Below are 24,311 nucleotides of genomic sequence, written 5' to 3'. Positions count from 1 at the left end.
TGTGAGCAGACAGGATCCAGGAGACAGAGACTGAACAGACTGCTGGGGAGGCTCAGTCCTGGACCCTGTGGAGGTGGAGGCTGGCTGGGCTGGAGAGTGGTGGACGAGTGGTGGACGGGATGTCGTCATCTAATTTCTTATGGACCTTTTTGCACTTTCTATACTCTTTCTTACTTTTGTTTTCTTAAATGCTGCGGTGACTCCTGAATTTGCCCTCGGGGATAAATAAAGTATTTTCTATTCTATTCTATTCCAAAAATTGTAAAAATTTAAAATTTTGCCAAATTTTCATCAAATTGTAAAATATCAGCAACAATATTATGCTGCTTTGTAAATTTCTCACAGCTTCCCGATTGGGTCCAAGTCTCTGTGACAACACCGCACCAGCTGACAAAGTTTAGTGGAGAGAAGAGAAATCTGTGTTTTTCTCTGCTGAAAATGATTTCTGATTAATTTTGTAGCGATGGTGGACACTGGAGCCGAACTGTCAGACAGAAAAAGGACAGAAGAGCAGAAGAAAGATAAACAGGAGAGCGACAGAGCATGCGTTAAAGGCTAAAAAGGCTAAACTTTTTGTGCTAACGTTGACTCCAACCCACAGTCAGAACTTGAGAGTCTATCAATAAAATGAAGAGTGAGGTTACATTAGCTCTGATTGGTAGATGACTGGCAGGATATAACCAGGATTCACGAATGTTACACACTACAGACACGTCTCATAGTGCTGGGCTGCCGATAGCACTACATATGGACAGCTACTAAACTACTTACAAACTGACAGTGTTTACTTGCTGTCACATTAGCCCACAGATACGTCAGAGCACCAGGCTGCCGATAGCGCTACATATCCAGCTGCTACAACGTTTGCTTAATGTCACGTTTGAAACCATAGCGCTACGTAACTTTACTAATAAATACCTTACCTCGTCCTGTTATATTTGGTACAAATTTGTCTTGAACACAGGAAATTTGTTTCAGAACAAACACACACCTTGCTAAAAGAAATTTATAACAGTGTGTGGAGACTCCGGGCCAGAAGGTGGCGGAAGAGTGCAATTAAATCAAATCCTCCTCACAGTATCTTGAAGCACCTTCAATTAACATTCTTTCAAATGACCAGCAGGGGGCGACTCTAGAAAAAAAACTACATCTTGACAAAAATATGCAAATTATGCTCTCCTAGCCCCTCCCCTAATCCTTCCCTCCACACAAAAGGAGAGACAAGAAATTGAAACTGCAAAAAAACAGTAATTGAAAAAAAAATCAAAAAAGTAAAACATCATAATTAAAAACTGTCATTGATGAAACAGTGACATGTCAACTGATATAACCAATGAAAAATCGAGTCTCTGAATAAAATGTGACACCCTCTGCTTGTCTTTGAGGACACCTTGATGTGGCGTCATCTTAAACCAGATGTTTCGTGTCAAAATGTGACGTGGTATTTCCAAACTCTTCATGTGTTTTGTCGCTCTCAGTCTGCTGGTAACAAAGTGCCCGGCCCATCGTATTAATACCAGAGCAGACAGATGTTGCTCCTCTGTGTTTGAGCAGCGTGTCGACAGATTATAATGGATGAGAGCCGTGATGTGTGGAGATCTGGCCTGCAGACGGATAAGCTAAGAATAGACTTGGTCAGCGTCGGTGTGACGGACACACGGGAGATTCAGACTGACAGAGAACTCAATCAACACGAGCAGGAGTAGCAGGAGTACACGTCACGGCTTTGTCTTCATTTAATCATAGAAACAAATGCAGAGTGAGCAAAAATTTTCATTCAGCTTAAATAAAAAACAGTTTCTTCTTTGATTAACCCCTGAAAGTATCTGTGTGTTTGAAGCCTCCTGTGACATTTCCTCTCCACCTCCTGTGTGTGCATGCTATGCTACACGTAGCAGTGGGCTTTAGAGAGTCACATGACTTACAGTATCACTCAGTGAACATGAGACTGGACAGGAGGACAGTGAGGGGGCCTGCAGAGGTCTGGTTTTGGACCAGGGACAAGTTTAAAGATCAGCTCCTTGGAGAGCGTCCAGTTTTATTCACGCCTTCCTTTTTTAAAATGTGTGTGTGCAAAAAGCGTCAGTGTGCACAGAGATGTTTGTGATACCATCATTTTATCTTCCAGAAAAATTAAAATGCAATTCCTCAAATGTATGTGTTTTTTTGTTAAATCCTCGGCCTCTCAGCAGCTAGTTTGTTACCTGAGTTAGCTACAGCTATCATTACGAAGGGCAGGGGCAGAAAGAAAATAACAGGCACATTTAGCTCATTCCTACCATTAAAGAGAGCCCTAAGTTCTGCTTATTTGGTGGATTTGCCTTCCAAGGAGGCAGTTAATCATGTTTCAACTGGCCAAAGGGCACTTAAGTGTGTGTTTTTGGGCTTCCAAAAACAACCCTAAAGCATATGTTTTGGCTCCCAAGAGGCCACTTTAGCTTTTTTACTTCTCCTTTATTTTTACCAAGAGGGCACTTAAGCTTTTTATTCATTTGTTTTTTTCTGTTTTTTTATTTTTTATTTTTTTTATTTTTTTACCAGGAGGCCCATTTCTTTCTTTCTTTATTTATTTATTTATTTATTTTTCTTTAGTTTTTATTTTAATTTTTTACCAAGAGGCCACTTAAGCCTTTTATTTACTTATGTTTTTATTTTTTTACCAAAAGGGCACTTTTTTTTCTTTTCTATTTTTTTATTTTAATTTTTACCAAAAGGCCAAATTATTTATTCATTTAATTAATCATTTATTTTTATTTTAAAAGTTTTTTAATTTTTACCAAGAGGCTACTTCAGCTTTTTTCAATTGATTTGTTTATTTTCTTTAATTTTTACCAAGAGGGCACTTTATCTTTTTTTTGTATTTTTTTTTTTTAACAAGAGGCCATTTTAGCTTTATTTATTTATTATTTTATTTATTCGTTTATTTATTTTTCCTTTAATTTTAACCAAGAGGGCACTTAAGGTTTTTTTGTCTACTGGGCACTTAAGTCTGCTTTGACTCCCAAGGGACCACTAAGGGCGCAGTCACACTGGCTATCCAAACCCTGCCGCGCTTATGCATTATTGGTCACACTACTCCTATATGAACCAGACATGATGTCTGTTTCATGCTATCTTTATTTATTTTTTATTTTTCATGCTATTCTATTTCATTTCAAGATCTCCTGTAAAATCCTCCCTGCGTGGATACATATGACTCAACTCTCGGCAGGTGTAGACTCCGTCAGGTGCTCCTTTACATAAACTCCTCCACAGACAGCCTCACGTGCCCTTGACATTTCTAAAAAAGGGGGCGTGGCCTGGCGGCGCGCAGCAGGTATAAAACAGCTGTGACACCTCCGCTCGTCCCCGCGCTCACTTCTCCCACAGAGGAAAGCTGACTGAGGTGCCTTCACTGACGGTGAGTGGGAACTTTTCCTGAGTGTCTAACTTTTCATCAGAGTTTAGTTTCGGTTTCTGTGCGAAGAGACACTTTCAAAATAAAAGACCCATCATTTAATCTGCATGTTGTGCTTTCTAAACTTTAATTTGAAGAGTCAAACTTCAACTGTACTTATATATTTTAAAGTTTGTTCAAAAAGTGTCATCTTTCTCTTGCAGTGAGGATTAGTCAATAACAGACAAAATGGTGAAGATCGGAATCAACGGGTGAGTTAATGTCTTTTCACTCACAGAAAATCTTCCTCCACTTTTTTTTTTATGTAAGTTTGTCTGTTGGTAACTTTATTTAAAACTTTGCATGAGGAGCAAACTAGTCATGTGATATTCTTTATAGAAAACTACATGCGTCTGCTGCAACACACAGAAATATGCTGTAATAAAGCCCTTTAAGTTGATTTATTTTACATGTTGGCATACAGCAGCTCTGTAAGTGTGCACTCCAGGTGCCAAAGTGTGTTGCAGGTGTGTATATTCTGCATTGGGTGCATGAGAGATTCTCATTTCCTAAATTGGTAATAATTTGACAAGGATTACTGAGCTGGGAGTGCAAAGATCTTCTGGAAACAGGACCCTAACGATGTTTCTGTGACCCTGAGGAGAGTTTAATCAGGAGCTGAGCAGAGGAAACTGAAGGGATGAAGTGGTTCAGTCAGGATATGATGGGTTATTTCCACCTGAAATGAAGAAGCAAGCAACAAACAGTGAGAGTGTGATGCAGCTTGTCATAAAGTTTACAATCGTCTTCATTTTTTCCTTTTCTTTGAGTTTCTCTTGGAGAAAGTGTTGTTGAAGTGACAGGAGCGGACTCAGGACAGGAGCCGTCTATTCTCTGGTTATTTATAGTCTGGTGGTGTTGTGTTGTCACGCTTGGCGTCCCCTCTTCCTCCACACCCTTCAGAGACCCCCTCCTCCTCCTCCTCCTCCTCCTCCTCCTCCTCCTCTCTGTCTGCATCTCTGCTCCTCTCAGCTGTCACATTCCTTTTATTCTCCCTCCGTCTATTTTTAACGCTCTAACCTTTCAGCTGAAGTTCGGAGATCATCCGGACGGCTTTTTTATTTTTTGTTTGGACACCGCTCTCTGGACTCAGAGGTGGCCGGTGAAACATTTCCTCCTCGTCTTTGAAACAGCTGCAAAGAGATTTAGCTCCTGAATCCTGGCTCTGCACCAAAACCAGCACCGAGCCTCAGAGACAGAGGACAGGCTCAGGTCCAGTTTGGACTCCTGGTCACTTGGTGATTCACCAGAACTGACTAAGGAGAGCTCCAGAGTCTGCTCTGACTTCAAGATTTCATAACTTAAAGTTTAAAAAGGTTGACCTGAGCTGTTCACTGAACCTGTGTGGAGTTATAATGAGTTTCCCTCTAATACAGTTTGATCCAGTGAAACATGACTGCTGCTCCAGAGCAAAGCAGGAAGTAGTCTAGACCTCCTGGCCGTCCATTCAGATTCTCCATGTTTTGTCAAACTAAAACAAGGGTCTTCAACCTGTGGTTCTTTGACTCCTTTGCAGGGGCTCCTTGTAGCTTAAAAAAAAAATATTATTGAAATAAAGAATTTTTATTTTTCTTGCAAAGGGTACAAAAAACATCACCACATCTTGCAAAATAGATTTCAATTATTTAGTTTTTTCATTTTGTTTGAATTTTTTTACAATTTTAATGATCTTCAATTTTTTTTTTACTTTTTTCATATTTAGAAATAAAATCCCAATTTTTTGAAGGTTTTTGCAAAGTTCATTTTCTATATCTGCAAATTTTTGCAAATCATTTCAAGTCCATGTTTTGAGAAATTTTGCACATTTTGACATTTTCACAATTTTTTTTGAGAATGTAGCAAATTTTTAGAAATTTTAGTTTCTTGCAATATTTTGCAAAATTTCTTTTTTGTGAAAAAAATTGTAAAATTTTGAAAAAAAAATTGCGTCTTTTTGAAATTTATTAATTTTCCAAAATGATAAGATTTATGATATTAATTTTTCTTTTTAATATTTCAAAAATGTGTTAACAATGAAAACAAAGACATCACATTTGCAGTTTTATAAACACAAAAAACTTTTAATTTAGATAACTTTTCACTATATTTTTACTACGTTTCTATTTTTACTGTTTTTTTGTTTTACACAAGAGATGAAGTAGCAACTTGACGTATCCGGAGTCTGCTGAGGAGAGAAATCTGTTTCCTGCCTTTTATTTTGTATTCTGAAGCGTATCTTAAATTTGTACCAGCTATCAGGCTTTAAAGAGAAGCAAACATTTGAAAAACAGTTTTAATTGAGCACACTTTGATACAGGAACAGAGTCTGCAACGTCAAATTGGTTAGCATAATGTGGCTAACATTAGCAGAGCTAGCACCTCTTGCTAGTGCTGATTACCACACCACCAACAAACCACATCATGCTACAAACATAGTCTGTCATCTGTGTCTGTTTACATCTGGGTAGTAGAGCATCATAGCAGTAGCTGTTTTTACCTAGTGGTTGAATAGTTGAACTACAGCTTAGCCACTGTGCATGTCTGTCAGTTCAGGTCCACAGCTATAAAAAATTATAAATTTAACCAACGAGTAATTCTGATGCCAACAAGTGAGGTTACGACATTTAACTGTCATCCTTCGACTCAGTGATCCCTGAACAGTAGTTTTAGCTGCGATGTCTAAAAATCCTGCAGTGGACTCAGCCAGGACTCCGCCTGTTGCAGCTGTGACCTTCCTCTATGAATGACAACGTGAGCTGTGCTGACTTCCTGCTGCACTCTGACCTTTCTTTAGATAGACTCAGTCTCTGATGTTGGCACGCAGAGCGCATGATTGTGTCTGAAACAGCAGGTTGAGTTTCAGACTGACCCATGAGGATTTACAGTACGCCTGTAACTGGACTCCTGAGTGGAGGAGGAGGGGGTTTGTGATGTTATGTAACGAGGCTCGGTCACTGATTCTGTATCCTCACTTTGATATGACCCTGTTTGGGGTTTTAATGCCTGTACTTTTATTTTAATATTTATATTTCCATGTGAGGGTCTCTGCTAAGTTTAAGCCTGTATGCTCCCTAACAAACATGGACATGACCATTTTTTTAACAGGTTAAACCTTTAAATATGTTATTGTTTTTTTAAGGGAATCTTTAAGAGACAATAGCAAATAGAAAAAAAGGCAATTCAATACAAGATATAAACCAAAAGAATAGTCATTCAGATTTACCAACAACAACAATAATAGAAAGAAGAAAAAATGTCTTAAAGGAGCAGTACATAATTAAGAATTACACAAGGAAATAAAGGAACAGTTGAGGCTTTACTGAAAACAAAATAAAATGGTTTAAGATGAGAAAAAAAAAGTAAAAAATAGGAATTAAGACAAGGATAGATATTCACAGGTAAATAGAGAAACAATACCTTTAAGGAAATCTGAATAGTTTAAATATTAGAAAAAAATAAATCAATCAATGTAAAAAACAAAACAAAAACAGAACTGTAAATAAATAAATAATTAAATAAAAATCTAAATAAATAGATAAAAAATATAAATAAACGAAAAATATATTTAAAAACATGAAAAATAAATAAATAATTAAATAAAAAATCTAAATGAATAGATAAAAATATGAATAAATGATAAATAAATCTAAAAAACATAAATAAATAAATAAATAAATAAATAGATAAATAAATAAATAAATAAAAATAGATAAAAATATAATTTAATACATTTAAAAACATAAATAAATAAATAATAGATAATTAAATTGATAAAAATATAAATAAATACATAGATAAACTGATCATTATTGATCATATTTTTTTTCAGCAGAGGGCGCCCCATATTCTCCATTAACAATACTTGAGCATTTAAGACACGTTGCTTCAAAATCCAGCTGTAAAAAAATGCACTTTATTCAAGCTCAAACACTTAAATTATTTTCCCATGAATATTCTATGATTTTTTCCAGATTTACACCAACTCCACATTGACTTCTTGCCTTTTGAGCAAAGTTTCAACCCAACATTTGCTCTTCTTCTTTGATCAAACCCTTCTGACCTCATCCTGGACACCACACAGGTCTTTGTAATGTCCATCCTGGCAGTTTAGCAGCAGACAGCTTCTTTAAATGTTCTGTAACAATAATACAAAGCAGTTAAAAGATGCATTTATTTGCATTCCCCCGCAGTCTAAAGTCAGTCTGAAGGTCAAATAGCTTGAATTTGAACCCTTTGCATCCAGCTGGGGGTCGTAAAGCAGAACAAGGACGTGAGTGTTGTCTCCTCTGTGCTTAACTTTAACATTAGTGGACATTGCGAGGCTTTAAATTCTTCTCTGACGACATCAAACTGTGACATTTATCCCACACCAGCTCAGTGGATGTGGCAGCGTTCCTTCACATTTTTCACACTCTTTTTGCTGTCAGACTAAATTTCCCCTCAGCTCCTGGCTGAACTCTTCCTCCTGCTCTCAGCCTCCTCTGGTTTCAGCTCTTCGCTCTCTGACCTCCTGTAACAGCAGCCATATTAGGCATAAACAGGATTTATGCTGCGACTATTGTTATCTGAAGTCGAGGTTGGCAGGCCTTGTATGGCTCTGCTGTTCTCTGCTTGGGCTGCTTTTGTAAAGCTGGGGTTTTGCTGCCACCTGCTGGTCAAAGCGGAGAAATGCAGTCCTGTTTTTGCCCCACGAGCTCCTCAAAATAGTTTTGAAATTACAAACACAACAGGTTAACATCCTCATCTTTCACCCTGTGTTTGACTGTGTCCTCCTGGGTTTCAGATTCGGACGTATCGGCCGTCTGGTGACCCGTGCCGCCGCCACTGGAGGCAAAGTGGAGGTTGTGGCCATCAATGACCCCTTCATCGATCTGGACTACATGGTGAGAGGACTATCTGCGGGTCTTTTTGTAGCTTAAGAAAAGTTAAAGAGTCAAACTAAAATCTTCTCTAAACCAACCAGCAGAGGTTGTTTAAATTTATCCTAAATAACATCTTGAAATCCTCTTTCCAGGTCTACATGTTCAAATATGACTCTACTCACGGCGTGTGGAAGCACGGAGAGGTGAAGGCCGAGGGCGGCAAGCTGGTGATCGGAAACATGCACATCATGGTCTTCCACGAGTACGCACTTCTTTTAGATTTACACTTTTGGAATTAAAATCTACCTTTTTCTGAAATATAAGAGTGCAGAGTGTTAAACCTCTCCCGTTTGTGCCGATGCTCAGGAGAGACCCCGCCAACATCAAATGGAGCGATGCTGGCGCCGACTACGTCGTGGAGTCCACCGGTGTGTTCACCACCATCGAGAAGGCCTCTGTGAGTCATCACGCTGAGTAGCTTCAGAGTTTCATTTTTTATTGATTTGTTTTTCAACTGAATGACCTCTCATCTCCGTCACTCTCCAGGCTCACCTGAAGGGCGGCGCCAAGAGGGTGGTGATCTCCGCTCCCAGTGCTGATGCTCCCATGTTCGTCATGGGCGTCAACCACGAGAAGTACGACAACTCCATGAAGGTCGTCAGGTGAGTCTCTAAGAACAGAAACAATATTGTCTACAATTTCAAAACCTAGAGTTCCCTTCGTACTGTGTTTACTTTCCGCGTTAAAGAGGGGGTATTCTGCTGTCTCATATCTGAAACATGGATACGTACTTCTTGACATGATGAGGTCATTCATGACATATTGAAGGGTTGGGCCCCAAACACCAAGATTTGCCCTGGACAAGCCTCCAGAGTGCTGGCCAATCAGAGTAAAGGGGGTTTGTGGAACAGGGAGCCTTAAAGAGACAGCACCTAGAACAAAATCATCACATCAAAAAAAAAACACTTAGAGAAAATAAGGTATTTATTTACACAATAATGTGTATTTTGTTAAATTAAAAATGCATCACTTCTTGAATTAACGCTTCTATATTTAAAGAGGTTTTTTTTTCCCGTTTTTTTTTTTATTTCAATTTTTTGACATTTTTTTTATTTTTAAAAACTTGGTTTTTTTTTGCATATTTAATTTTTTAATTTTTGCATTTTTTATATTTTTCAATTCCATTAAAAATAAAATGAAATAAAATGAATTGTTTTTTCTAAATTTAGTGAATTTTTAAAGTACATTTAATTTTTTGCAGATTTATGAAATATTGGCAATTTTTTTGAAATAAGTAATTTCTGGAATCTCACTTTTTTTAATTTTGTGATTTTTTTAAACAACTTAATTTTTCTTGAAAATTTTGATATTTTTTAACTTTCATAAATTTTGCAGATTAATGACATAACAGATTTTTCTTTTCTTTTTTTCAATTTGCTAATTGGTTAAACAAAGTACTAAGACATAACGTACAGTTTTATTAACACAAAACACTTCACTTAGATAATTTATCACTATAATTCTCCTATGCATGAATTTTGTACACTTTTTTGTTTTGTTTTTGAAATGAGGCTTATGAAAGAGTAAAAAAAAGTACATCCTGTCACCCAGCCTCTCAGAAGAAAAAATCATAAAACCAAACGAAAACCAACCTTCTGCAGTGTATTTCAATAGACGTACAGGCAGAGACTGTCCAACTGGGTTGGAAAGCTATACGCCCTGTGATTGGCTCATCATGTTTGTGGGTGGGACTTTATGTGGGCATTTATGTGACACAACCACTTGGTTAGGTTGTTTATCCACTAACATGTTTTTATTGCCTTGTCTTTGTAGCAATGCTTCCTGCACAACCAACTGCCTGGCTCCCCTCGCTAAGGTCATCAACGACAACTTTGGCATCCTTGAGGGTCTCATGGTAAAAACACATCTTTTTTATTTTAAAGATACACACACATCCACGGTCAAGGTTAATGAGCGTTAATGCACTGTTTTTAATTTTGATTTTTTGGCAAAATTACTTTAGAGCCAGAGTTTGACCAGTGTCTTTCCAACCTTGTGCTCTGGTTCATTCATCCAGTCGTCTGTTTCCTGAAACACACGATGTCTTAGGAATTTAATTTGGCACCAGAATCCTGAACCTTTCCTTTAATTCTCTGATGCCTTCCTTTTCCAGAGCACAGTCCACGCCATCACCGCCACACAGAAGACCGTTGATGGTCCTTCTGGAAAACTGTGGAGGGATGGACGCGGTGCCTCCCAGAACATCATCCCCGCCTCCACCGGAGCCGCCAAGGCTGTGGGCAAGGTCGTCCCCGAGCTGAACGGGTACAGACTCCAAACACATTTCGAATTTTCTGTGTTCTTCTTGTTGGTCAGACTGACTTATAGTTGACTTGTTTCTTTATGTAGAAAACTCACCGGTATGGCTTTCCGTGTCCCCACCCCCAACGTCTCCGTCGTTGATCTGACCGTCCGTCTGGAGAAACCCGTAAGTTTCACGATGGAGAAGCTGAGCTGTTTACACATGAAATAAGAAAGTTTAATATCAGCTTTTTGTCTCAAATCAAAATGTGGTGTTCATCAGGCCAAGTACGACGACATCAAGAAGGTCGTCAAGGCCGCCGCTGAGGGACCCATGAAGGGAGTTCTGGCATACACAGAGGATCAGGTAAAAAACCATGTCCACAGATTCCTGGAGTCTTGAAAAAGTCCAAACTCAACGAGCCGTGCTTCACGTGGAGCAGTGTAGAGTCAAACATGAGCCACTAGATGGCAGCACATGCTAAGTTATGTAGATAAACAGGGCTGTGATCTTCAGGGTATCAACAGTTTTTCCTCTCTCTGCTCAGGTTGTGTCCACAGACTTCAACAGCGACCCTCACTCCTCCATCTTTGACGCTGGCGCTGGCATCGCTCTCAACGACCACTTCGTCAAGCTGGTTTCATGGTGAGTGGGCGGGTCAGACTCTGAACCAGAGACCTCACAGCTTTAAGTCTACGTCACTCAGTCTCCACTCTCCTGTTCGTCTGCAGGTACGACAATGAGTTCGGCTACAGCAACCGTGTGTGCGACCTGGTCCTGCACATGGCCTCCAAGGAGTAAAGTCCTTCCCTGACTCCTCCTTTCTTCCCATGATTCCCTCCTCCGTCACCTGTAACTGGATGCTGCGCCATCCGGCCTCGGGAGCAAGCTCCTCTTGGACAAACGTCTAGCTGATGATAAAACCTTTTTTTATGGTGAAGTCACCTCTGACCTGCGAGGCCAGCAGCAGACCGTGTGTGTAGAGGTGATTGGTGTTGTACTGAATGGTCTCGTAGCACTGAACATGCACAGTGGCTCCTTTGCACTTAACATGAAAATAAAGCCCTCAGATTGAGAAAGACCTCAGACTTTTGATTTCACTCCTCATATTGCTGCACAGACACAAAGACGGACCATTTCTTCAGACGTTAGATCTGATTTAATGCAGTGATTTCCACTACAGAGTCATGTCTGTCCAGTGTCTAACTTCCTGTCCTGCGCAATCTTCCCTACACTGAGTTTTTGCATCATAGATCAGTGTCTACATGACAGACCAGCCAACGGAACGGATCCAGTGTAAGTTGACGCATTGAATTGAATGGAAACCTATCGATCGTTGCAGTGACCGACCGCAGACGCATCTAGAGTATTTCAGACGTTATGTTTCCCGGGTTGTGGAGGATACAACAGGAGAATCCTTTACGGCTCAACCCATCCTTGACATTATTTAGGAATTTTGATGATGGTGGTCTTAGCTACATGACATTAACACTGCCAAGTGGTTAACTAATGACGCCAGCTGATGACGTAAGGAGAATCCTCCACTGACCAAACTGTCTCAAAATTGTTGCCAACTCAATTTCATCTCCCAAACTGAGCTGTCAAAAATTGTCTCTTCCACCTGCATTTTAGACCCTATCCCATCGTCCCTCATTAAACAATGCCTCCCTACAATCTCCCCCTTCATCACTGAAATTGTCAACGCCTCACTTACCTCCTCCACTGTCCCTCCATCTCTCAAACTTGCTGCCATCACTCCGATCCTCAAGAAACCTGGTCTGAAACTTTCACCCCATATCTAACCTGCACTTTCTCACCGAGATCCTTGTTTGTACCGTTGCCGCACAAATCAAGACCCACCTCACCATCAACACCCTCTATGAATAGTTTCAATCTGGACCTCCCCCTCTCCTCTGACTCTGGCCTTCTCTCCATCCTCATTCCTCCATCCCCACCGCTTTTGACACAATCAACCATTCCATCCTGCTTCCCTGCCTTAAATCTCTCCTCCACATCACAGACGATGCCCTCACTTGGCTAACTTCGTACCTCAGTGACCGGAAACAATTCATCTTCATCAACAACTGCTCCTCTTCTACTGCCCCCCTATCCCAAGGTGTCCCTCAGGGTTCGATGCTTGGTCCCCTCTTTTTCATCCTTTACCTCCTTCCCCTTGGTCAGATTATCCAACGTCATGGTCCCCGCTCTCGTTGTTATGCCGATGACATTCAACTCTATATATCCACTGAATCAATAACCTCTCTGACCCAGTCCGCCCTCTCTAGCTGCCTCTCCGACATCAGCTCCTGGTTACAAAGTAATTTTCTAAAACTTAACCTCTCAAAATCCGATATTCTTTTAATCGGTCCAAACTCCCTTACCTCTACAGCCGAAGACTTCCACATCAAATTTCAAAACTCCACCCTCTTACCTTCTTCCCACTGCCATAACCTTGGAGTCATCTTCGGCAACAAGCTCACCTTCTCTCATCACATCAAAGCAGTCACAAAAACAGCCTTCCTCCATCTTAAGAACATCGCCCGCCTTCGCACCTCTCTTTCCTTCTCTGCAGCTGAAACCCTCATCCGCGCCTTCATCACATCACTGAATCGACTACTGCAACAGCATCCTTTTTGGCACAACCATCAACCACCTCAACAAACTCCAGTATATACAAAACTGTGCCGCCCGCCTCCTCACCCGTACCGTTCCTGTGAACGCATAACTCCCATTCTTCAAGATCTCCACTGGCTTCCCGTCCGTTACCGTATCCAGTTTAAAATCCTCCTCCTTACCCACAATGCACTCCATAACCAGGCCCCTCTATACCTTACTGACATGCTCCACCCCTACACCCCTTCCTGCACCCTCTGTTCTTCAGTTGCAAACCTCCTCACCGTCCCTAGGACCAAGCACCGAACCTGGGGGTACAGAGCCTTCTCTTTTGCTGCCCCCTCCCTTTGAAACTCACTTTTTTCTCACAAGGTGAGGGGAAGGAGGTGAGGATGACGTGCTGGTTCTCAGGTGTGAGCTAGGAGGTGACGACGTGGACCTGTCCTTCCATCCATCGTTGTTGGGAACGTGGGATCTATCTCCGGTGGGATGGACGAGCTAGCCTTGCTAGCTCAGCAGCAGAGGGGTTGCGGGAGGGCAGAGTGACATCGTGCTGTTCACGGACGTGGCTGGCGGAGCTGACATTGGATGCCGGCGCCACATGTGAAGAGCTTCACCTGCTGTGAGCAGACAGGATCCAGGAGACAGAGACTGAACAGACTGCTGAAGAAGCTCAGTCCTGGACCCTGTGGAGGTGGAGACTGGCTGACTGAAGAGTGGTGGACGGGATGTCGTCATCTATTTTCTTGTGGACCTTTTTTTAATGTATTTATTTATTTATTTATTTATTATTATTATTATTATTATTATTATTATTATTATTATTATTATTATTGCTGTTGCTGTTGTTCATTCACAATTTATTTATTTAAAAAAAAATACTGGTTTCAGTCACCATTTCATTTCAATTAATTCCCTAAACCTAACCTACAAAATTCCCTAACCCGTACCCACAAAACAGAAAGAGTGACAGAATGATTTCAGCTGAAGAACAGAGAAAAGAGAGATTTTTTGTTTCTTAATTTGAACATCTGAATTAGCCTCTTGCCCTGAGGAGGAGCTGAGATCAACCACATGAATGTAATGAGGAAGACATTTTTATTACAGTTCTCTGGACTTTTGACCCTGAGCACATTTTAAAAAACACAGAGACAGAGAGAAAACATGAAGACCTCGGTGCTGCTGATGGTTCTGTTGAGCCACTTTGCCTTTCCAGGTAAGACCAAGGTTTATATATTTTCTACAAATCTGCCAAAAGTAGCTCTACCCACAGATCACAACAACTCAGTGTCTCACAGATGTGGGGATAAAAATATCATAAGTCAGTTTATATAAGTTTCACCTTCCCATCAATGTTTATTTTGAGGTTGTTAACCCAGAAATCAAGACTTGCCTCCTTCATATCTCTTTGTTTGTGTCTACGACAAATGTGAACACAACAAATGTAACTTTGCCCATAAAAACAAAATTGCCACCAACAACTTTCACTTTCTTTCCTGTGGACTGTTTTTGTAGGCTACCAGCCTGTCTGACCTATGGTTTAAAGTGGATCCTGTACATTTCAGTTTTTTTTTTTTTTAATTCTTTATTTGTTCTGAACTTTTGTTTAATTTTGATAAACAACACATAATGACTGTACCATACAAATACAAACTGTGTAACAAACTAGAGTGGAACAAACAAAAACAGGTGTTTTATGAGAAGCAACTGACACTCATCATACGCAGTGATTGTGTCCTCATTACATTTTACTTTCACAGAGTTTTATTCACATAGAGATACTCAGGGTTTGTTACCCTTCAAAGTAAAAGTTTAAGGAGTAGCAGCAGTTTATTAGTGGCTAAAGAAAAAAATGTGTAAATATCTTTCCTTTGCATGACGGATATAGAAGCTGGGCCACACATTTAACAGTCATGGGACATTTTAGAAGTGTATCTTATTTCTGAGTTTGAGGATGTTTGTGGATTAATGCTGAAAATATTGAATTTGTTTGTTATACAGTGAAACACTCCCTGAAGTACATCCACATTGCATCATCTGGACTCCCAGACTTCCCAGAGTTCTCTGCAGCTGCAGTGGTTGATGAAACCGTGGTGGCTTACTGTGACACAAAGGTTCATATCAAAGAGGACTGGATGAAGAATCTGTTTGACAATAATCCTCAGCAGCTAGAGCGCTACACTCAGGAGTGTGTAGAGACCCAGCCTCACTACTTCAAGGCAACCATCGACACCTTAAAGCAGCGTTTCAACCAGAGTGGAGGTATGTACACACGTCATATTCTTGAAGCCTATCAGTTCTACACATTAATGTTTTGTTAACCTCAGTACAGAAGAGACATAGTAACATCATAATCATCTGACCAGCTTTTGGCAGTTTGGTCCTGCTGGAAAATGGAATCAGCATCTCCATAAAGCTCATCATTGGGTTTGTTGTGACTGATGCTACTGTTCATTTTGAAGCATGAGCACAGAAAGGTACAAGACCTACCACATTTTGGTAAGATAAGACTTACCAGGTACAAGTGAAAACAACAAGGGCAGGGCACACAATCACACAGGAAAAAAGAGACAAAAAGGCAGAACAGAATGGTACACAAGCTTGTTAGTATCCTCTGTTTGTCTCTCAGGTGTTCACATCTTACAGAGAATGAGCGGCTGTGAGTGGGACGATGAGACTGGAGAGGTGAACGGTTTTAACCAGTACGGTTATAATGGGGAGGACTTTATATTATTCAACCTGGAAACATCTACATGGATCACTCCCAGACCACAGGCCTTTGGCACCAAACTGAAGTGGGACGCTGATAAAGACAAAGGAATCTTCAACAGATATCATCTGACCCAGATTTTCCCTGAGTGGCTGAAGACATACATCTCTTATGGAAAGAGCTCTCTGATGAAATCAGGTAGTCAGCTGGTTTGATGGTTTTATAAACCAGAGAAATGGATAGTATCCTTAGGGCCTGTGTCTCTTAACGCCATTTTTCTGTGTCTCCCTCCTTCTCTCTCAGTGGTCCCGTCAGTGTCTCTCCTCCAGAAGTCTCCCTCCTCTCCAGTCACCTGCCACGCTACAGGTTTCTTTCCTGACAGAGCCGTGATGTTCTGGAGGAGAGATGGAGAGGAGCTTCAGGAGGACGTGGACCACGGAGAGATCCTCCCAAACCATGATGGAACCTTCCAGATGAGTGTGGACCTGCTGAAACCTCCAGCTGAGGACTGGAGGAGCTATGAATGTGTGTTTCAGCTCTCTGGTGTGAAGGAGGACATCATCAGCAAACTCCACAAAGATGTGATCAGGACCAACCATGGTGAGTGTGTCCTCTGCTCAGGCTGTCAACTGGTCTCTGAGACGATCAAACAGTTTGATCTTCTTTAAAGGATCATTGATCAAAGTCTGATCAGAAAACCTTGATTCTGATCTTTGAGTAGATCTTTGTCTTGTTGTTTTGATCCACAGACACTCCTCATGACCTGACCATCATCATCATCATCATCATCAGTGCCATCATTGCTGTTTGTCTCATTGGAGCTGTCTACAAATATCTCAGAGGTGAATGACAAACACAAATATTGTTGAGTTTCTTTGTGTAGTTCAGTCTTTTTTTCAGCACGGTGACTAAAATGTTCTTTGTTGTGATTTCAGCTCCACGCTCTGAACCCAGTGAGTAGAAATCTTTTCCTCTGTGTCCACAGATCAAACACGTTTAAAGGCTTTAACGGTCGATGGAGGGACTTGACTCAGTTGTTGATGATCATCTTGATTGTCTGTTTTTCAGCTCCTGAAAGCAGCTCTGAGCTCTCTGAGAGACTGAGAGCAGACGACTGATGGACCAGCTCTGGATCAGGGTCCTTGGAGAGTCTCACAGTTTGACACAGATTCACATGTTTCTGTAATATAATTCAAGATTGACGTGCAAATTGGCAATCATATATAATTTCCATTAATGTTAAATATTGCATTTATTTCCACTTTTGTAAATATTTTATTGTACAGTTTCTGTGTAAGCAATGATGAAAATCAACAAAGGTTCCAATAACGTGCATTGCTTGTTCATTTTGTACTGAAATTCCTCCTTATTAATAAAATCCTCAGTTTCCTAAAGTTAAAGAGTCCAAATCATCTCTGAATGTAGTTCAATGAAGAAACTAATATGAAAACAGTCAGATATACATACTTCACATGTGCCTCCTATGAAACTTAACGTATGACAGAAATACTTATCTATCTAGAAAAAAAATGGTTTGAATGGGTCTTGCAGCCTGCCCTGTGAGCAGTAGGGGGTGCTGTTGCTCCAAGATGATTTCTGGATGTTTTTATCTTCATCAGAAATTTGTTGAAACTTGAACTCTATGTGGGACAAACAAAAACTCTGATGAAATTTGAGCTCTGAGAGGAAGTGGATAATGCTTCTTCACAGTAATTCCTCTGGCTGATCTCTGTTGAATCAGACGCACGGCTCCTGAAGGAACTAAACAGCTTCACCGTCTGTCAGCTCTTTAAACCAAATCAAGATGAAAAAGTTTGTTTTGACACTTTTGTTCTGTCACGTTTCATCATCAGGTAAAGTCAAGTTTGTTTTTTTCTTTCAGCTGTTTTACTTTTTCTCTGGATCTAGACTTTTCGCTGAACTTCCTTTTCTCCCCTACAGAGAAACACTCCTTGAAGTTTTCCTCTGCTGGATTTTCTGGGATCCCTGACTTTCCTGATTTCATTACAACAGCAGAGGTTGATGGAATTGAAGCTGGTACCTGCAACAGCAACAAAATGATGAAGATAAAGCAGGATTGGGCTAAAAAGCTGACGCACACTGATCCACAATACATGGATCTGTACAGAAGAGAGTGTTTTGAAACCCAGCCTCGTCTCTATAAAACCATTATAAACAGTTTGACACAGAGCTTCAATCAAACTGAGGGTAAGCTACTCTGTCCTTTGGACCACTAGTGGAGTCTCTTCTTCACAACAAAGTCTGCACAGTGGGAGTGACCCGTAGAGTTCAAAGTATCAATCAGTACAAAACTATGTTGTGATCTTCCTTTTTTCTATTAGTAGGATCATCTGTAGGTTAAAGATTTAAGCTTTCTCTCCGTCTCTCTCAGGTGTCCACGTCTTACAGAGTATAGGTGGGTGTGAGTGGGACGATGAGACAGGAGAGGTTGATGGCTTTTTTAAGTATGGTTACGATGGAGAGGACTTCATATCACTTGATGTGAACAGTCTGACATGGATCGCTCTGAAACCAGAGGCAGTTCCTACAAAACTGAGCTGGGACGCTGAAAAAAAAAGAATACATTTTAATGAGAATTACCTCTCTAAGGTTTGTCCTGAGCGGCTAAAGAAGCATGTGGACATTGGCAAAAGCTTTTTGATGAAGACAGGTATGATCACATGATCAAGTTTAGGATCCTCATAAAAACACTTTGACATATTTTCAGCTACTTTTTTTTTTTTTAACTTCTTTGTCTTTATTGCATGTTTCCTGTCTCCCTCCTCCTTCTCCCTCAGTGGTCCCGTCAGTGTCTCTCCTCCAGAAGTCTCCCTCCTCTCCAGTCACCTGCCACGCTACAGGTTTCTTTCCTGACAGAGCCGTGATGTTCTGGAGGAGAGATGGAGAGGAGCTTCAGGAGGACGTGGACCACGGAGAGATCCTCCCAAACCATGATGGAACCTTCCAGATGAGTGTGGACCTGCTGAAACCTCCAGCTGAGGACTGGAGGAGCTATGAATGTGTGTTTCAGCTCTCTGGTGTGAAGGAGGACATCATCAGCAAACTCCACAAAGATGTGATCAGGACCAACCATGGTGAGTGTGTCCTCTGCTCAGGCTGAGCTCCAGCAAACAGTCACCTATTTCTCACCTGTTTACCTGCTCATGCTGTGCTCTGTGTTGTTTGTTTATTAACAAGCTAGAAGGTGCTCTCAGCTGAAGGCTCTATTGTTTTTATCCGTTTCTTTCTTATTATTCTCTCCTCCAGTAAATCGCTTATTAGACCTCCTGAACTTGCTCAAAGCTCACCAAAATTGGCACTAACATTATGGGTGCCAAAAATTTCAATATAATATGCTCTCTAGCGCCACCTTGGCGCCTAAAAACACATTAAAGTGGCTCTAGCGAGCGATAGGAAAGTTGTAGAGAGATGAAACCAACATCAAAATGTCCGTCTTATCGAGAGGCACAAAAAAGGCACCAGGTATTTTCGCGTATCTCCAACAGGAAGCCAGCAATTTGCTTTTCAAAATAAGATTTTGACGCATTTTTACCCTTTCTGCAAAAATTATCTCCTCCTAAACCACAAGTGGTATTGGCCTGAAATTTGCTCACAGGACAGACTGGACCCTGCTCTACAAAAGGTCTGATGGAAGTTTTTATTTCGGACCCAGTTTTTGAATGGCGAGCCCTCAAAGTGGCCGAACCCCCCCAAGGCGGCTCAGCTCCCTCCATGTAAATACATGGGAAAACAGTTTTCAGCTCCGTGCAGGCTGCTGCATTTGGGCCTCTAGACAAAAAAGTAAAAGTTGTACAGCTTAAAAATGTCATGGAAGGATTCCTGACAAAATTTCCTACAAGAAATATCCTTTTTTTACACACATTTGAGTGAAACTGTGGCCTCTGTGAGGAGTTGTTTCCAATATTTTTGTGATAATGAATTGTCCCTCTGCTGCTGCATCAGTTCTGTGATGATGTCACACTTGTTAGGAGTTCCGTGCAGCTGGTCATGTGACTCAGCAGAGGAAATAATACATGGTATCAACTGTTATAGCACTAAGAGGGACAGAAAGGGATGAAACCCTGACAGTGGAGGGGAAACAGGCATGACTGAGCGCGAGGACCTGTCTAAAGCTACTTGCAGCTTTAATTTGTTGTTGTCGTTTTTTCGAGCAGAGGATCCCACAGATGTTGCTGTTGTTGTGGGTGTGAGCCTTCTTCTTCTTCTGCTCCTTGTTGCTGCTGTTGTTGGATTTGTGTTTTACAGACAGAGGAAAGGTAAGAGTCTCTCAGGTGTGCTGATGATTCTTTACTCTGACATAATCAGAGAGCTAACGCTGTGTTTGTCTGACCTTACAGCTACTAAAACCAGGACTGAGCGCCCTGAAACTCTGAACCCTGAAACAACATCCATGAACCCACCATCCTGCTCAGAACCAGACCAGGACCAGGATGAAGAGACTTTAAACACTGAACCAGTTAAAATTTAACCAGAGGGCAGGTTCAAAATGAGGAAGTAACAACACTGCAGGTAGTTTTTAGGCCAAACATGTTAGTGTCAAACAGAGAAATCACACTGAGCCAGTTTGAAGAATGGTCTTATTTAAATACACAGTGTCTGATTAAATGAACCTTTTTGGATGATGTTGTTGTATAAAGAAATCAGCTTTTATTCAATCTGTTTGATAACTAAGCAGAAAGTCTGACAGAAGCTGTCAGTTGTTGGTCAGACTCAGAGGATGAGCAGAGAAACAAACACCTGGGTTAGTTTGACTTTAAGGAAAGGAAAGTAGACTCAATCAGGCATGGAGACTTCTTTCACTTTCTCCCTGAACTAATCAAAGACAACCTGGATGCATGCTTTGTTATTTCTTTTGATGCTGAATCTCCTTCTTTCTATTAAACTCTCCAGTTTTCCAAAGCATTTTCCCTCCTTCAGTGAGTCACATGACCAGCTGCACAGAACTCCCAATGAGTGACATCATCAGCAACTGCTGCAGAGGGAGTGAAATTAATTAAAATTTTGCAAACAACTCCTGATAGATGACGCACTTTTACAGAAATCCATGTAAAAATACGACATTTCTGTAGGAAATTTTGTCAGGAATCCATCCATATCATTTTTAAAGCTGTACGACTTGTACTTCTTTGTCAAGAGGCCCAAATGCGGCAGCTTGCGTGGAGCTGTTTCTTCTACTGCTATTCATTGTAATGGAGGGAGCTGAGAAGGCTTCTTTTCTACTCTTATCTATTCTGCACATCTTTTTTTGTACTACGGTGTTACTTGCTGCTGGAATCTGAATTTCCCGAGGGAACCCTCCCAAAGGATTAATAAAGTTCCTATCTAATCTAATCTAACCTAATCTTTGTGGTCCAGCGACTTTGAGGGCTTGTCATTTGAAAACCGGGTCCTGAACTTTAAAATCCTCCACAAGTTTTGTAAAGCGGGGTCTAGTCTGTCATTTCAGCGATTTTCAAGCTGATGCCACTTAAAATGTCAGAGGAGATAACTGTTAAAGAAAGGGTTTGAAATGTGGGGAAATTTTACTTTGAAAGGTAAATTGCTGGCTTCCTGTTTGAGATAGGTGAGGGGTGTCAGTGTATGATTTTTGCGTCTCAGTGAGAAAAACATTTTGATGTTGGTTTGATCTCTGTTTGACATTCCTGCTGGCCACTAAGGCCATCTTAGTGTCCCTAGGTGGTGCTATTGAGCAAATTATGGGATGTTGGGGGTCAAGTTTGGTATCATATTGAATTTTTTGCCGATCCTGTGGTGTGTGCCAATTTTGGTGAGTTTTTGAGCATGTTTAGGGAGTCACACTCAAGCTCAAAGAGCGGAGGGGAGAAGAAGAAGAGGAAACAGAGTAAACACATTAGGGCCCTCTCCCTTCAGGCGAGGATCCTCATTAAATTCACTTGAGGTTAGAGTTGAGCTCAAATAGAGAAAGGGTTTTTCTCATGTCTCAGTTTGAACATTTGAATGAGCCTGTTGAGTCTCTTTGAGTGAAGTGGAGTGGCCATGCCTTCCCTCAGGGAGGAGCTTACCTTTATTTCTAGTTCAGCTCAGTAAACTTTTGACCATCTAGGACCAGGAGGACTGAACAAACCTGGGAGAAGAAATGAAGACCTTTTTACTGTTGGCTCTGATGAGCTGTTCCACATTTTCAGGTAAGATCAGATTTTACATTTCTTCTAAAAATCACCTGAAAGCAGCTTTACAACAAAGACAGCAGCTCATTACTGTCTCACAGAGAGGGGGCTGATTATAATACGGTTCAATTTATGACCATCAAGTTTGACCTTTCCATCATTTTTATGTCATTAACAGGGTGGGAAAACAGCTTCACATCAACTTTAACTTTCGTTTCTCTATACTGTTTTAATGTCTCCAGCTTTACGGTTTAAAGTGGGTCCTGTGATTTTGTCCGTTTCATTTTATTCTATTGCCTAATTTCTTCCAGACTTCCTGACTACACACCTGTATATTCATAGTAACTCCAACATCTCCTCATCTTATCATGCTCTGAACTGAGTCTGTCTTATTGACTGGTAGTCGACAAAAATACAAAGTATGCGCTAAAAATAATTTTCATGGTGAAAATGATCAGAGGATCTTTACAGGTGGATGCATTTTCTGTTTACTAAAATGTGATGAAACCAGATTCTGCACCAACCAGTTATTCAGATCACGGTTTAGAAATGCTGTTTGACTTTTTTGTCGTGCAGTGAAACACTACCTGAAGCTCATCTGTACTGCATCATCTGGACTCCCAGACTTCTCAAAGTTCTCCACAGCTATAGTGGTTGATGAAACTCTGGTGGTTTACTGTGACACGAAGCTGCATGTCAAAGAGGACTGGATGAACAGGGTGTTTGAAAATAATCCTGAGCAGCTACAGCGCTACACCCATGAGTGTGTGGAGATTCAGCCTTCCTATTTCAGAGCAACCATCGACAACTTGAAGCAGCGCTTCAACCAAAGTGAAGGTACAAAGCTGTCATGGTGTCCAAACATATCAGTCCTTCAGGTTAATGTACTGTTGACATTAATGAATCTTGCATTAATTACAGCATCAATGTGTGACACAGAGGAGATCAGTGTGTGGCTCTGCTGAGGTGTTTTTGTCTCTCTCAGGTGTTCACATCTTACAGTTACTGACCGGCTGTGAGTGGGACGATGAGACTGGACAGGTGAACGGTTTTACCCAGTACGGTTATGATGGTGAAGACTTCTTATCATTTGACCTGAAGATGTTGAAATGGATTGCTCCAAGACCACAGGCCTTCAGCACCAAACTGAGATGGGACGCTGACAAACACAGAGAAAATCAAAACAAGTTTTACATCACCAGGCTTTGCCCTGAGTGGCTGAAGACGTACATAAAGTGTGGAGAGAGCTCTCTGATGAGAACAGGTAGTCAGCTGGTTTGATGGTTTATCCACAGAGAGATGGTGTGGTCTGTAATGTTTTCTTTCTCCTTCTCCCTCAGTGGTCCCGTCAGTGTCTCTCCTCCAGAAGTCTCCCTCCTCTCCAGTCACCTGCCACGCTACAGGTTTCTTTCCTGACAGAGCCGTGATGTTCTGGAGGAGAGATGGAGAGGAGCTTCAGGAGGACGTGGACCACGGAGAGATCCTCCCAAACCATGATGGAACCTTCCAGATGAGTGTGGACCTGCTGAAACCTCCAGCTGAGGACTGGAGGAGCTATGAATGTGTGTTTCAGCTCTCTGGTGTGAAGGAGGACATCATCAGCAAACTCCACAAAGATGTGATCAGGACCAACCATGGTGAGTGTGTCCTCTGCTCAGGCTGTCAACTGGTCTCTGAGACGATCAAACAGTTTGATCTTCTTTAAAGGATCATTGATCAAAGTCTGATCAGAAAACTCTGATTTGGATCTTTGAGTAGATCTTACTCTTGTTGTTTTGATCCACAGTCTCTCTTTATCATCTGACCATCATCATCATCATCATCATCATCATCAGTGCCATCATTGCTGTTTGTCTCATTGGAGCTGTTTATAAATATCTCAGAGGTGAATGACAAACACAAACACAAATATTGTTGAGTTTCTTTGTGTAGTTCAGTCTTTTTTTCAGCACAGTGACTAAAATGTTCTTTGTTGTGATTTCAGCTCCACGCTCTGAACCCAGTGAGTAGAAATCTTTTCCTCTGTGTCCACAGATCAAACACATGTTTAAAGGCTTTAACGGTCGATGGAGGAACTTGACTCAGTTGTTGATGAACATCTTGATTGTCTGTTTTTCAGCTCCTGAAAGCAGCTCTGAGCTCTCTGAGAGACTGAGAGCAGACGACTGATGGACCAGCTCTGGATCAGGGTCCTTGGAGAGTCTCACAGTTTGACATAGATTCACATCTTTCTGTAATATAATTCAAGATTGACGTGCAA

At 41.0% G+C, this 24,311-nt stretch overlaps 3 protein-coding genes across 3 annotated transcripts; all 3 read left to right on the top strand.

Moving 5' to 3' along the window:
• Nucleotides 1–3,298: 3,298 nt before the first annotated feature.
• On the top strand, nucleotides 3,299–11,643 carry LOC141802896 (glyceraldehyde-3-phosphate dehydrogenase-like). Its single transcript, XM_074686690.1, has 12 exons — nucleotides 3,299–3,400; nucleotides 3,601–3,648; nucleotides 8,199–8,298; nucleotides 8,430–8,539; nucleotides 8,644–8,734; nucleotides 8,824–8,939; nucleotides 10,111–10,192; nucleotides 10,451–10,602; nucleotides 10,687–10,765; nucleotides 10,862–10,945; nucleotides 11,127–11,224; nucleotides 11,311–11,643. Exons 2-12 carry the CDS (start codon nucleotides 3,626–3,628, stop codon nucleotides 11,378–11,380), a joined length of 1,005 nt encoding a protein of 334 aa, XP_074542791.1. The 5' UTR covers nucleotides 3,299–3,400; nucleotides 3,601–3,625; the 3' UTR covers nucleotides 11,381–11,643.
• Nucleotides 11,644–14,356: 2,713 nt separating this feature from the next.
• On the top strand, nucleotides 14,357–24,263 carry LOC141803276 (uncharacterized). The gene is given in 13 exon segments (XM_074687238.1): nucleotides 14,357–14,408; nucleotides 15,194–15,454; nucleotides 15,822–16,100; nucleotides 16,206–16,534; nucleotides 16,588–16,744; nucleotides 16,838–16,855; nucleotides 16,971–17,008; nucleotides 22,618–22,888; nucleotides 23,037–23,315; nucleotides 23,392–23,712; nucleotides 23,838–23,936; nucleotides 24,036–24,053; nucleotides 24,171–24,263. Coding segments are annotated over 13 exon segments (2,172 nt in total). The 3' UTR covers nucleotides 24,221–24,263.
• LOC141802878 (major histocompatibility complex class I-related protein 1-like) lies at nucleotides 17,654–21,055 on the top strand. Its single transcript, XM_074686660.1, has 6 exons — nucleotides 17,654–17,755; nucleotides 17,844–18,110; nucleotides 18,295–18,573; nucleotides 18,701–18,997; nucleotides 20,078–20,179; nucleotides 20,261–21,055. Exons 1-6 carry the CDS (start codon nucleotides 17,707–17,709, stop codon nucleotides 20,389–20,391), a joined length of 1,125 nt encoding a protein of 374 aa, XP_074542761.1. The 5' UTR covers nucleotides 17,654–17,706; the 3' UTR covers nucleotides 20,392–21,055.
• Nucleotides 24,264–24,311: the final 48 nt, after the last annotated feature.

The sequence above is a fragment of the Halichoeres trimaculatus genome, unplaced genomic scaffold, assembly GCF_033239565.1.
Source record: "Halichoeres trimaculatus isolate MK-OKI-2021-1 unplaced genomic scaffold, fHalTri1.1 fHalTri1_scaffold_14, whole genome shotgun sequence".
Taxonomy (NCBI): domain Eukaryota; kingdom Metazoa; phylum Chordata; class Actinopteri; order Labriformes; family Labridae; genus Halichoeres; species Halichoeres trimaculatus.
This window is presented reverse-complemented; position numbering and strand designations above follow the sequence as displayed.

What these genes read in the sequence shown, in the direction of transcription:
- LOC141802896 (XM_074686690.1), top strand. Translation starts at nt 3,626, where the DNA reads ATGGTGAAGATCGGAATCAACGG. An exon ending in CACATCATGGTCTTCCACGA is followed by an intron (nt 8,540 to 8,643) that starts GTACGCACTTCT and finishes GCCGATGCTCAG; the next exon opens with GAGAGACCCCGCCAACATCA. An exon ending in GTCGTCCCCGAGCTGAACGG is followed by an intron (nt 10,603 to 10,686) that starts GTACAGACTCCA and finishes TTCTTTATGTAG; the next exon opens with AAAACTCACCGGTATGGCTT.
- LOC141802878 (XM_074686660.1), top strand. Translation starts at nt 17,707, where the DNA reads ATGAAAAAGTTTGTTTTGACACTTTTGTTCTGTCACGTTTCATCATCA. An exon ending in GAGCTTCAATCAAACTGAGG is followed by an intron (nt 18,111 to 18,294) that starts GTAAGCTACTCT and finishes CGTCTCTCTCAG; the next exon opens with GTGTCCACGTCTTACAGAGT. An exon ending in AAGCTTTTTGATGAAGACAG is followed by an intron (nt 18,574 to 18,700) that starts GTATGATCACAT and finishes CTTCTCCCTCAG; the next exon opens with TGGTCCCGTCAGTGTCTCTC.